Here is a 13,816-nt window from a genome sequence, read left to right on the forward strand (position 1 = left end):
TATCAGCATTAAACAATATCACCATTAAAAGGCTAAAGTAAAGAGATATAAAATATCACCATTAACAGGCTAAAGTAAAGAGATATAAAATATCACCATTAAAAGGCTAAAGTAAAGCGATATAAAATATCACCATTAACAGGCTAAAGTAAAGCGATATAAAATATCACCATTAACAGGCTAAAGTAAAGCGATATAAAATATCACCATTAAAAGGCTAAAGTAAAGAGATATAAAATATCACCATTAACAGGCTAAAGTAAAGAGATATAAAATATCACCATTAACAGGCTAAAGTAAAGAGATATAAAATATCACCATTAAAAGGCAAAAGATGTGTTTTTAGCTTACTTTTGAAGATATTGAGCAAGCTTGCCTCCCTAATGTCTGCAGTTAAAGTGTTCCATAGCTTTGGTGCATAATTGCAAAAGGCTGCATCCCCGACTTTCTTTTGGATGTTTCTGGGAACATTTAATAAACCAGTAGTGGATGATCGCAATGTTCTTGGGGGCACATCATCTGGTACCCATGAAGCTTCTTTCCCACATGTCTTGGTCACCTTCTTTACAGTTTCATAGTTCTTCACTCCAGTGGATCTAAGAACAATCTCCTTCTCACTCAGAAACTTTGTTTCTGGACAGTTTTCATGGAATATTTAAGATCCAACTGTGTTTATTTGTACCCCTCATCACCTTTTTGACGATGCTTTCTTCAGCATCATGGTCTTCATCTCATCTCTTGTATGAAATAAACTGTGAAATACATACATTTTATTCATTTATCGCCTCTCAACATACCATCATGCTTGCAGTGTTTAATTTATGTGCTAAAAGCCATGGAAAACCTATAAATATACAAATACATAAACAAAGAAAAAAACTAAAAGTTACACATAGACATTTGCCCACCTTCAGCCCTGAGCCAGCATGCTTTAACATTTAAAATCTCCAGCAGTCTACTTGATTCCTGCCACCATGTGGATCCACCAGTTGGCCTGCACGGTCCAGCCCAGCTGCTCACACAGGGTGATTTGCTGGAGGAAATGTTCCTTGGCCTCTGCCTCACACTCTTCCTCCTTCAGCGCCACCCGCAGGTAGCGCATGTCCTCTGCAGCGCTCAGCTCTGGGATGCCCGTCAGGAGCATGAGGGAGAAAAGAGTGACCAGCAGACGAGAGTGCGAGCGCAGGGAGAGGTATGCCTGGGTGCAAGTGTCCTAATATGGGCAGGTGGGAAAGGCAAAAGAAGGAACGGAGAGCAAGGAAAAAAGATAATGACAAAAGATTTTAGGGAATTGGAAACATTATCCGACAAATATCTATGGTACCTTTACATATATGCTCATGCACTGTGGATTCACCTGCCCATTCAATAATGCAAACACACAATCATCCATCAAATAGAAGTTATGCTGTACAGAAAGACAATGTGACCCTAAAAATAAAAAGTAATAAATGCGAAATAAATGTAGTAATCATATAATGTTCTTCAAAATCTTCATCAGCTGACACCAAAGAAAAACTAGACCTCTTAGCATAGAACTTTATGTATTCACAGACAATTCAAAACAGTACAATAGTAATTTAAAGTGTTAATAGGAGGACAGCGCTCTTGTCGGTGAATGCAGTAACTGCAGGAAGTTTGTGTAAACGAGCGATTTGGATTAATTTTTATCAGATTATTTCCTGGGAATATTGCGTGAGAGATCTGTGTCCCTGTTCGCAGAGAGGGAAGACTCTGTGAATATAGTTTGTGTTCAGGTCTTTACATGCAGGGAATGGGAGAACATTCTGTGAGATTAAAAAAAAGTGTACACCTTAAATAATATTGCAAACTTCAAAAATAACAATTTCATTCTTTTTGTTTTCACAAATGAATGAATTTTATTGTCTAACACCCCTTAAAATCAAGAAGGCATTTTAAACTTTTTCTAAGATTGTTTTTACAAAAGGAAAATTATAAAAACAATTCTACTCTTAAACAACTTTAAATGAAAAATATCAGTATGATGATTACACACAATCAAACACAACCACACACATAGTCAGGGCTTCTCACCCTGAACCGCTGAAAGTAGAGGCTGTTGCGCCCTTTGCCCCTGCCCATGACGTGCAGGAAGTCAGGTGTGAGGACGAATGGTACACGCTCCCGGCTCACGCCAAGGAAGTGCTTCCTGTTACCCAGGATGTGACCAAAGTCGATGTGAAACAGGTTCCCTGAGAGGTCCATGAAATACAAAAGTGTTTAAGTTCTGTCCATCACCTCAACTGCTTTCATAATTTAGTATTTTGCTCATTCATTCATTTGATACAGGTTTAGTCAACTAAGTTAAATTAGTAGCCAGTGCGATGTGAACCAAAAACAAGTGGTGCATACCTTGGTCCGTGATCATGATGTTGTCATTGTGTCGATCTCCTATACCCAATACATAGGTGGCCACACAGTAACCAGCACAGGACTTCACAAATGTCTCCACAGTCCTGAAGTGCTGGAGTCAAATGAGATCACAGAAATAACATCACTGGCAGAGCACAAAATGTCCGAATGCAGCTGATACCTACAATTATGTACGTCTATAATATTTTTTAATGAATTTGAAATAGAAGAAATAAATGTCAACTGGTCTAGACTCTTAAAGGGAAAGTTTAAAATGTCCCTTTAATTCAGACAAGCTGTGAAAATTGTTTCATTGGTTGGTAAAAGTGAAAGTATGTACACTACAAGATGTGTCCACAAACAAAAGCTTCTACTGTATTTTTCAATGTTTAGATGTAGGCAGCTGCACAGATCAGCATGTCATATAGCCAGTACCTCCTAAATAACAAGGATGGAGCATGCTTTTTCATTTTTAATGAATTATTACAAGTTAATTTGATCCAAATCTTGTAGAAAACCTGGCCTTGAATCCATGTTTACTACATTACTCACTATTTCCTGGAGTGGACATTTGGACTTGAGCCACTCAAACAGAGCATCGTTTCTGAAGGCTCCTGTCGTTCCTCCATGGTTCCTCTGGACTGCAGCGATGGTGGCTGCATTCCTCACAATCTCAATCATACCTGTTGAGGAGAAACTTGAATAAGTTCACCGTGAGTTTTTTTATTTCTTTTTTTTCCACATCAGGACATCCTGGTTGTAACTACACTGACCAAAAATATAAACGCAACACTTTTGTTTTTGCTTCCATTTTTCATGAACACAAAAGGCCTATTTCTCTCAAATATTGTTCACAAATGTGTCTAAATCTGTTAGTGAGTACTGAGATAATCCATCCACCTCACAGGTGTGTCATATCAAGATACTGATTGGACAGCATGATTACTGCACAGGTGTGTTTTAGACTGCTCACAATAAAGGTTCACTCTGACATGTGCAGTTTTATCACACAGCACAACTCAGCGTGCAGTTGGCCTGCTGACAGCAGGAATGTCCACCAGAACTGTTGCCCATGAATTCAATGTTCATTTCTCTACCATAAGCCGTCTCCAAAGGCGTTTCTGAGAATTTGGCAGTACATCCAACCGGCCTCACAACCGCAGACCACGTGTAACCACAGCAGCCCAGGACCTCCTCATCCGGCATCTTCACCTGCAAGATAATCTGAGAACAGCCACCCGGACAGCTGATGCAACAATCGGTTTACATAACCAAAGAATTTCTGCACAAACTGTCAGAAACGGTCTCAGAGAAGCTCATCTGCAGGCTCGTCGTCCTCACCGGGTCTTGACCTGACTGCAGTTCATCGTCGTAACCGACTTGAGTGGGCAAATGCTCACCTTGGATGGCGTCTGGCACTTTGGAGAGGTGTTCTCTTCACTGTAGTGTATGGCGTCATGTGGGTGAGCGGGTTTCCTGACGTCAACGTTGTGAATCGAGTGGCCCATGGTGGTGGTGGGGTTATGGTATGGGCAGGCTTATGTTATGGACAACACAGGTGAAATTTATTGATGGCATTTTGAATGCACAGAGTTATCGTGACGAGATCCTGAGGCCCGTTGTTGTGCCATTCATCCACCACCATCACCTCATGTTGCAGCAGGATGATGTTGCAAGGATCTGTACACAACACCTAGAAGCTGAAAACATCCCAGTTCTTGCCTGGCCTGCATACTCACCGGACATGTCACCACTGAGCATGTTTGGGATGCTCTGGATCGACGTACACGACAGCATGTTCCAGTTCCTGCTGATATCCAGCAACTTCACAGGACCAACATTCCACAGGCCACAACCAACAACCTGATGAACTCTATGTGAAGGAGATGTGTTGCACTGCGGGAGGCAAATGGTGGTCGCACCAGATACTGACTGGTTTCCTGACCCCCCCTTATCTTTTCAACATAAAGCTGCACATTTTTAGAGTGGCCTTTTATTGTGACCAGCATCCAGAATCAGCATCTTGATATGCCACACCTGTGAGGTGGATGGATTATCTCAGTGCTATCCCAGAGGTTGCCTGAAGAAAATGATGTAGTGCAACATTCCAAGTTATTTTAAGTAGAGTTTATCTAAGTGTATTGAATTCATAAGCATTAAGACTATATTGAACAGATCAGTATCATGTTATAACGTGAACCGTTTATTATGTTTTTGTTATTACCACATACAAACTTATCACGTTATAACAATACGTTATCACATTTCATCATCAAATGTTCCACGTTATAAATAGATAAATATTATATTGCTATAACAAGAGAAGTTTCTAGTTATGTGATAAGTTTGCATGTAGTAATATCATGAAAAACATCTTGTTATAACAATAAATTTCACCTGATAACTGATCTGTTTTGTTTATATCGTGCAGGCATTGTAGCAACACACTGCCGTATTAAAAAATTAACAAAATAAAAGGATAATAAAAGTTAAATGACCTATATTGTGTCCTGTGGAGATGCAGCCGTACGGAACAAGGTTAAGGTCCAGAGACTTCTCCTGCCAGATAGAGTCCATCAACACCAGCGTCTGTGTTGATGGAAGACAAACAGTCAGGTGTCACTTTATCCAAGAGTAAAACATATTGAACAACTTAAAACAATAACAGTCTTATTCCAAAGTTCTCCTTGACCTGAATGACCAGCATGTCCTGTCTGAGGTCGTCGCCCTGTTTGAAGATTACTCCGACGGGTGTAGATGAACTGGGCGACGGCATGGGAGAGAACTCCAGCCACAGCGGCTTCTTCTTAGAGGCCATCACCTTGCATTTGTCCAGCTGGAGGAGAGGAATACCAAGAGAAGGGATTTGTTTATGTTGAGACAGTTCATGGGGAATGGGTTTTAGTAAAGGTCTAATGTGGATTATAGCCATAACACTGCAGAATCAATTCAATCAATCAAGTCTGATTCTTTTTTATTTGATGAGCAAACAGATACATTTAAAAGTGTAATAACATCCATGCGTACAGGTATTTTGTGCAAGCAGCTTATTACAACCCATATTTACTAGGTGTTTTCTTTCACACAGGACTGTTTCACTGTTCATGTCCTGTGTGAAACTAACAGTCAACATTGACTTATTAATTAACTTACGTTACGTACTTAACTTACATGACCTAAGTAACTTATTAAACGTATACCTTGTATACATATTTAACTCATGTAAGTTACGTTACAAATGTACTTATTTTAACCCAAACCATGATCTTTTCCTAAACCTGACCAAGTAGTTTTGTTTCAATTCACAACGTTAAACAAGCGTTTAAAACTGTGACCGTTTCACGTTGTGCGTCTGTTACTGAAACTCCCTAACGGTCAGATATGTCGTTTTGGGAGTCACTGACTACAACATATTGTGTCGTTTCGCTATAAGGACGTGTTGATTTTAGAAGGTGTGTGTTTACAGCTTGCTGCACAGCTCTTGAGGCCAAAGCATTTATAAATGACTGCATTACTTTTCACTCAAAGAACAAACACACTAATTGTATACAGTATGTGAACACTGTGCTGTCTAATTTAATTGGAGCATGCCAGACAAAAAAAAAAGATGTTGTTCAACACACTCATACTCATTTAACACCGACACACTCACAATTTGCACATACACAAACAGCATGCACAAGGCTTACCAGGATCCTTCCAGCTTTGATGCGGGGGTCAAAGGGCAACAGGAATTCATCTGGCAGATTAGAGTTTTTAAGAAACTCTTGAAGCCTGAGAGGAGCTGAAACAATAGAAAGCACAATTCTGTAAATTAGTTTAGTAATGCACCAAATGGCTTCTTTCAGGATAGAGTCACCTGACAAAGAAGAAAATATCTTTTAAATATGACATAGCCCGTAAACACAGCTTAAAAACACCCAACCTCCTGCATTTGCATAAATCATTGGACTGTATTTTATTGAGGGAGCTCCACACCTGGTGCCAGTCCAGCACTGATGACAGGTGAGTGTTTGTCTAGACGTCAATCTTTGACTTGTTTTTTAGAAACAAAAACACTTGTTTGCACTGATGCTGTTGCAGTTCCTATTGGGAAGTTGTTACTTTCCCATAGTTCATTAACATTAACATTTACACCCAGTTCTTAAAAAGCCTATTTTGAGTCAATCCCTTATACACTGTCCTGCTGCCCAACATACTTATTTATATTGATTCACCGATGAAAATAGTCCCCAAAAAATGCACTATTTTTGTTTGCTGAAAAACTACAGTGCCCATCTGGTTTAGGAAATTATGATGAAAGCATATAGGCTTATTTATTAGTTTTTCATTATGATTTTAATTAGCTTGGAGCTGAAAGCCACAGAATTAATTGTAACATTTTGGTCGCATGAAAATGTATTGTTCAGCATTCGGTTGTACTTCGCTCCACCCTCTCGTATCACTTCTAGTTAAAAAAAAACCAAGATGGCCACGGCCAAAAACGAGGTGCAGCACTTCGCCCGGAAGTGGCAGAAAATTGATAAATTTTGAATTCTGTAGGATACTATTCTGTAGGATACTAATTCATAGTCTCACCTGTGGGAGGAAGGTCTGTCTTGTCGGGGTAAAGCTTTTTAATCGTTATAGCAACTTCCTGTAGTGCCTCCACAGCCTGGACCTGCAGGCTGAAGCTGTCCAGCATGGCCTGACCACAGCCCAGCAGGTAGGCCTCCAGAATCACAGCCATGCGTTGGCGAAAGTACGGACACCCTGCCACCTCACTGCGGACATACCAGAAGAAGAAGTGGCCGATTCTCTTGCTCTGCAGTGAAGGAGACAGTGGAGGTTAGTGAGTTTTCCAGAGAGCAGGATTCAGACTCAGACGAAGCTGAACTCCACATTTTACTGCGGTGAGACTTCACCACTTTTTCTCACCATTAGAAAAAATAAGCAAAGACGGTCTGAGTGAAAGTGCTAACCTGAATTTTACACAAGAAGACGAAGCAGCACAGGGCACAAAAAAAAGAAAACCTGTAAAAACTTTTGTCTATCACAGAGATGTCCGCATTCTAACATGGATATTATTTTTACATAAAATCACACCTGATCCTCTGTCTGCTTATGTGAACATGGCTGTAGTACAAGTTCAGGTTCAGTGAGGTCCTATATGTTGTAAGAACCAGCTAGAAGGTTACACATGCAAACATCTATAAATATTTCTTTTTTTATTCTAAAATAAAATAATAATAATAATCGTCATCATCATCATAATCATCAATTATATAATACTAACTGTATTTATACATCATACCTTAAACGTTAGAAAGAGAGAAGAAGAACGAGAGAAGAAAATCAAGTGTTACAGGGGATATTACAAATGTTAAAAAAAACCTTTTTCAAAAAACAGACAATGAAATAAGTGAAAACCAAAAATAAACAAATATAAAGCATCGGAATGAAATATGAAAAGCATGTTTTGAGGAGTGATCCAAAGTCTGGGGACTCTAACAGCAAGTGCACAATCACCTTCAGTTTAATAAACAGAGTTTGGTCATAAGGGGAGAGCAGCTCGGAGATTTAAGGAGGTGCCAAACCAGACAGGGCCTTAAAAGGGATTCAAAGAATGTATAATGGATTGTTAAAGACAGGGGTATATAATGCAAAGAAGGTCAAATAGATGCTATCACAACATTTTTAAATGAATCTTTATACCAACAGCTGAATGTTTAAGGAGCAGTGTGTAGGATTTAGTGGCATCTAGCGGTGAGGTTGCAGATTGTAACCAGCTGAACATCCCTCTGCTCACCCCTCCCTGCCAAGCGTGTCGGAGAACTACGGAGGAACATGCTCCCCACAGTATGTAGATATTAAGCGCTTATTCTAAGCTAACAAAAACACAATTCAGTTTCAAGTTTCAGGTGATTATATTATATTATATTTATTATATTCCATTTCTCCCCTAAATGCTACACACTGGTCATCTCATTTTTAAAGAGTTTTCTTTAAATGGGAGGAAAAGGCAACACAAATTACCAAAGAATGTAGAGCACAGTCTTCTATACTAATCCTAATATAGTAGAGTAATATGATAATAGGATGCTGCATGACTCACCCGCAGAGCTCTTTGGATGAGGAACCGAGCGAGGAAACTGTCATGGTAAGGTTCCACTTTGAGGGTCTGTATAAATAAACAGGATAGAGAAAATCAGTAAGTAATGTCAAATGTACAGGTACAAGTACATGTACAATGTACAAGTACTGCTCAAATGTTTTCCATCCTATTAAATGCATCCATACTGGAAAAACAACTTGATAAAAAAGCTTTTTTAGTAACGACGTGAGGAAAATGTAAAGAATGGATTAAACAGTTTGTTCATCTGCATGTGTGCTGTGTGCAGGAAGAAGAACTTGAGGTGCTAAGGAGGGCGGGGCTTAACCAAAGGTCAATTATCCAAATCCAGCTGAAACATTATTATAGTAAATAAATAAATATGGCTCTGAAATAAATAAATATTGCTATGAAATAAATCCAGAAATAAATAAATTAGGCAATAAATGTATATATATATATATATATATATATATATATATATATATATATATATATATATATATATAAATATATCAATGAGTCAATATAGTTAAATACATAAATAAATAGGTCTTTATTAAACAAATAAAAAAAAACATTTCAACAGTATTTTATTTAAATTAATGTGGATTTTATTTGTTTGATTTAGGATATCAATCTACACTAACTCGGTGTGGTGTTTTTACACATTTGGCTTGATTTCTTTTCCACTTTTGCCGCATCTATTAGGAAACAAACTCATACCTGCACCAGCTGCAGCAAATACTTCAATACATCATCATTAGACAGGCTCTCCAATCTCTGGACTGCTAGTCTCCTGACCATCACGTCAGCAAAGTCCATGCTTAACAGCTCCAGGGCCACTGTTACATCCAGTTCTGAAGGATCCCAGTTTTCCAGAAGCCAATGGACATCCTCAACCACTGTACGGTTCATCCAATCAACACTGCGCAGAAAATGGGGAAGATTTGAGGCGTAGCGGATGCTCTCCTCCCGGAACCTTTTGAGGCAATCCCTGCTGGTGCCGTTGACTGATCTGAGAATTAGAGTGTCAGTCAATGAGTCCTGGAGAGGTTTCCCAGGCAGAGAGGAAGAATCTGTGCTGGAAGGAGGTGAGGAGGCTGATGAGGCCGAGGAGGAGAGTCCATTCGAAGCAGTAGATTTGGTCGGGGTGAGGCCTGAGGATTGATTACCAGAACATTCAGAGGGGCTGAAGCGATTTGGCAGAACCACAGGGAAGCTGTAGCGGTCCAGAAGGAAGCTGATAGCCATGGAGTCAGCTATGTCTGGGTTAGTAGCAGAGGACAGCTTGTCTGCCTGGTAGGTGATGGCCTCTTCCTCCAGGTCAGGGTAGGACCACATATGCATGGTGTAGGGGCCCTGGCTAAGGATGGACCTGCAGGGACAAACAAGTGCACAATTAGAAAATATTTGTTATTAATTTGTGATAGACCAATGCTGTTATAGAGTTACAATACTAGTCTTAGTTTGGATATACAAATATAAAAAGTGATTTGCTTTCTCTTGCTAAAACAAATTGTCTATGTCATGTCATTTTCTTTATTTATAGATCATTTTCCTTTGTGTTTAGTTTGTAGTGGTAACTTTTCTTAATTGTTGTCTTGTTATTTGTTTGTTTGACTGTTTGTTAGTTTTTTTGTCATTGTTGTGTTATATATTATTGTGTCTTGTACAGTTCTGTTCTGTTCCATTTGTTTGGTGAGCGAACAGTTGATACATCTCAAGGGGTTCATCCTGAGACAACACATTTCTAAATTGCCCGTAGTTGTTGAATGTTAGCATGAATGGTTGTATCTATGCGTCAGCCCTGTGATAGGCGACCTGTCCAGGTGTACCGCGCACAGGATAAGCGGTTGCAGATAATGGATCGATGGATATGTATTATTATTATTATTATTATTATTATTATTATTATTATTATTATTATTATTATTATTATTATTATTATTATTATTATTATTATTATTATTATTATTATTATTATTATTATTATTCACCCAGGAGACTGCTGATCATGTCCAGTGTGAGAGCAAAAGTCAATGCTGACTTATTTTACTTACGTACATAACTTAAGTTACGTAACAAACATACTTATTTTAACCCGGACCATGACCTTTTCCTAAACCTTACCAGTTAGTTTTGTTTGAATTCACAACATTGACCACCTCTTGAAATCTATCAGACTACCTTGCACCTTGAAAAATGCCAAGGGGTCCTGATCAAGCATCCGTGTGTGACGAGTTTAGAGTGAGAACATGTTGCTTTTTTGACATTAAACACTAAAAAGACACTGATAAATACTTCACAAAGTTGTAGTTGATATTAAAAACCTGACCTGTGATCAATCAGGAGAAGATTGACAAAGTAGAGCACCTTGCCCTTTCCTTTCTGTAGGTCTGATGGCTTATTGATTGAAGACGATAGCAGCTTTGAGTCTTTGGTTGCTGGCGGCTTTGGGTCTTTGGTTACAGAGGAGATGTCACCACCACTAGCATTAATAGTGAAAGCCAGCTTGGCTCCACGTGGCAGATCCCTGAGGAGAACGTCAAAGTCCAGCCACTCATTCCACAGCACTTCATCTGCAACGGGCTTGGGCAGGGAGGACACCGAACTGACAACCTTGTTACCATAAAGTATGGAGGCTTTTACATAAACAGACTGAGGGTATTTGTTTGGAAGTTTTGGGATGTCAAAGCCAAGCAATTTCACTCGGAGTCTTCTGTTGCAGTCCCACAAGGATATCATGAAGATGTCATCCAAATCCTTCCCTTCAAGGCAAAGATCATTGTGGGAGCTGAACTGGCCACTGGAATCGTCAACAAGTGGCCAATCCACAAACTTGACAGTCTCATTGACAAGCTTCGACACAGGGACCACAGAGAGGTGGAGTTCTTGATTGGTTTTCAGGCACTGTCGAACCCAGATGAAATTGCTCAGGGGGTAGTCTCCAGATAGAAACTCCTCCCTCCCAGAGACTTTCAACACCAGACCATCGGAAGTGTCATACTCAAGCCCCTGGTCTGCTATCACATTTTTAAAAATGTCAAGAAGAACCTTTGGTGTGGTACTAAAATCCACCTGTATACTGAAGCTGATCTTGCTCATGTAATGGAAGGAAACAGGGAGATTTCTGTTTAGCTGGTCCTGGAGGTCTTTTGGAATCGGGGCGCATGTTATCCAAGGCTCTGTGGCATAGAACTCGTCATCCCGATCCTTTAGCTCTTGTCTTCTCGGAGATGCCAGTTTCCTGCGTGTGAATGTGAGCTCACCAAGTCTGTCAGATGCTTCTTTCTCCAGGTTGTGTCCTAACAGGTAAGTCAGAAACTGCTGTTGTTTCTTCTTCTCTTCCGAATCAACTGCCATGAGTGGTTTTACCACTACGTGTGCCAACAGACGCCCAGTGCCGTCACTTGACCATGGAATGTCTAACGTCCTGATTACCTGACAGTCATCATAGGCTTCATACCAGTCTTCTCCTCTGGCATATAGCAGAGTGTATTTCTCTGGGTCCAGGACTGCAAGTGGGTCTGCATGGCAAGCTTGTTCCTGTGCCTGAAGATATAGAGACAGATGTTAGAACAATGTTGATGGTTGCAGCTTGATTATATATTTAAACTGAAAGTCCAGCAGCAGCTCCATGAGGTTGTAAATACGATTTTGTAATACTAAGATTCTCCACAAAGAAAAGCGTCACTTTAAATCTTATTCATGAGTTTCTTGGAAATAAGTTGTTCAGCATGAAAAAGATTGAGAAAAATGACATGTTTAAGCTACTATTAAAATTGTTCATTCCCTTCCTGTCCAGTGAAAACGATGTAGATCCAAATTTGTTACCAGCCGCAACATCGACGCTGGTATTGTTTTCACCTTTTAGTAGAAGTAGGGGGGTGGTGGGGAAGGGGGAATTGACCCCCTACTTTACCCCCCGGGCCCTTTTTGCCATTGTGGCTGGTGGTCTCTAGTTGCTTTCAAATTTGAGTTTCTTTGATAAACTGAAGGATGAAGTGTTCCTTTTTGTATTGAGAAAATTCTCGTACTTCTTGAGCTAAATAAACTCTTTAAAAAGCCTCTTGGATTGGTTGGAAAATGCATCGTCACACAGCTGAAAACAGGCTGGTTTTCTGAGAAACTCACAGGACAGAGACGCTACAAGCAAATGATGATCTTATAGAATATGATGCATTGCTGTAAATTAAACTCCCCAACAGTTAAAAACAGTGCAACTTAAAACATCTACAGCAGTAAAATGCAACATTTTCCACAATGTACATTGTTTACTTTTGATACTCTAAGTAAGGTTTTGAATGCAGGACTTTTACGTGTTACTTTTACTGAAGTAAAGGATCTGAATACTTCTTCCACCTCTGGTTATTGAGACATTTTAGTTTAGAACAAAGTGGTGGACCAACAACCAACATCGCCATCACTAGAGCCACTCCGCTAGCATTACAAGGCCTTTAGCTGACCCTGTCTAATCTCCATTCCCAACCACCCACCACCACCAGCAACACCTGAACAAAAAGTAAATATGTTCCTTTGTAAATATTCAATGAGCAAAGTATTTATCTATGACAGTGCTCTACAATGTTCTCGGTTGCAATTGCCAGTTATGAAGGTGTATGTATATATATTTAAAAAAGCATAAAACCCTCAGAAAAAGAACAAAAAGAAAACACATGTTAAACAACAGGGGTTACCCTACCTGCATACAGATGCGTAGCCGCAGCTGGTAGACACTGCACTGCGCAGGGAGAATGACTGACACTGACTCGCAATCCATATGGATATCGTAATCCTCATCACCGGGCGCCTGCGGTGGACCGGGCCCGAGCTGAAACTCACAGATAAACTTCAGGTTGTTCTCAGAGCAGCTTAGAGCCGACATCCCAGATAGAAAGTCCACAGCATGTGGACTGGCAGCCTGACTCAGGAGCAATGCAGGATCCATCGATACTTAGGAGAGAAATACTTGAAGTTCTTCAAAAACTAACTGATAATCAGACCTATCTCTGCTGTATCATTCACAGGTTGCTTATCAGGCGTGTGTTGTGAATCAATAAGAAAGCTCTTAGGAAGACAGGTGCTGCTCTCCTAAACAGGAGTCTGTGTAAGTCTGTACCTGTTTGATTGTCTGAGACTGGTGGTTTGTTTTTGTGAGTGCTCAGGTACTTCCTCATTCTTTCATACCACAGTTCTCAAACGCTAGCGCAGATATAAATACTAACAAAGCATTTACTGACATTGTAAAGGGGTTGACTTCCCTTTTCGCACTTAGATAACAGATTACAGTATCCTTTTCCCCCCCAGTTAACTGGCCTGGCTAAATATTACTTTTACAGTGTTCTACTT

At 39.8% G+C, this 13,816-nt stretch overlaps 1 protein-coding gene across 1 annotated transcript; it reads right to left on the reverse strand.

The window, feature by feature from the left end:
- Positions 1–715: 715 nt before the first annotated feature.
- Positions 716–13,415, reverse strand: LOC115011124 (phosphatidylinositol 4,5-bisphosphate 3-kinase catalytic subunit gamma isoform). The gene is made up of 12 exons (XM_029436100.1): positions 13,170–13,415; positions 10,803–12,019; positions 9,191–9,842; positions 8,468–8,533; positions 6,952–7,177; positions 6,063–6,157; positions 5,066–5,209; positions 4,872–4,962; positions 2,926–3,056; positions 2,374–2,485; positions 2,056–2,213; positions 716–1,213 (listed from the first exon to the last, which is right to left on the reverse strand). Exons 1-12 carry the CDS (start codon positions 13,413–13,415, stop codon positions 956–958), a joined length of 3,396 nt encoding a protein of 1,131 aa, XP_029291960.1. The 3' UTR covers positions 716–955.
- Between the last annotated feature and the right edge of the window lie 401 nt (positions 13,416–13,816).

Source organism: Cottoperca gobio, chromosome 7, assembly GCF_900634415.1.
Source record: "Cottoperca gobio chromosome 7, fCotGob3.1, whole genome shotgun sequence".
In the NCBI taxonomy this organism is placed as follows: Eukaryota; Metazoa; Chordata; class Actinopteri; order Perciformes; family Bovichtidae; genus Cottoperca; species Cottoperca gobio.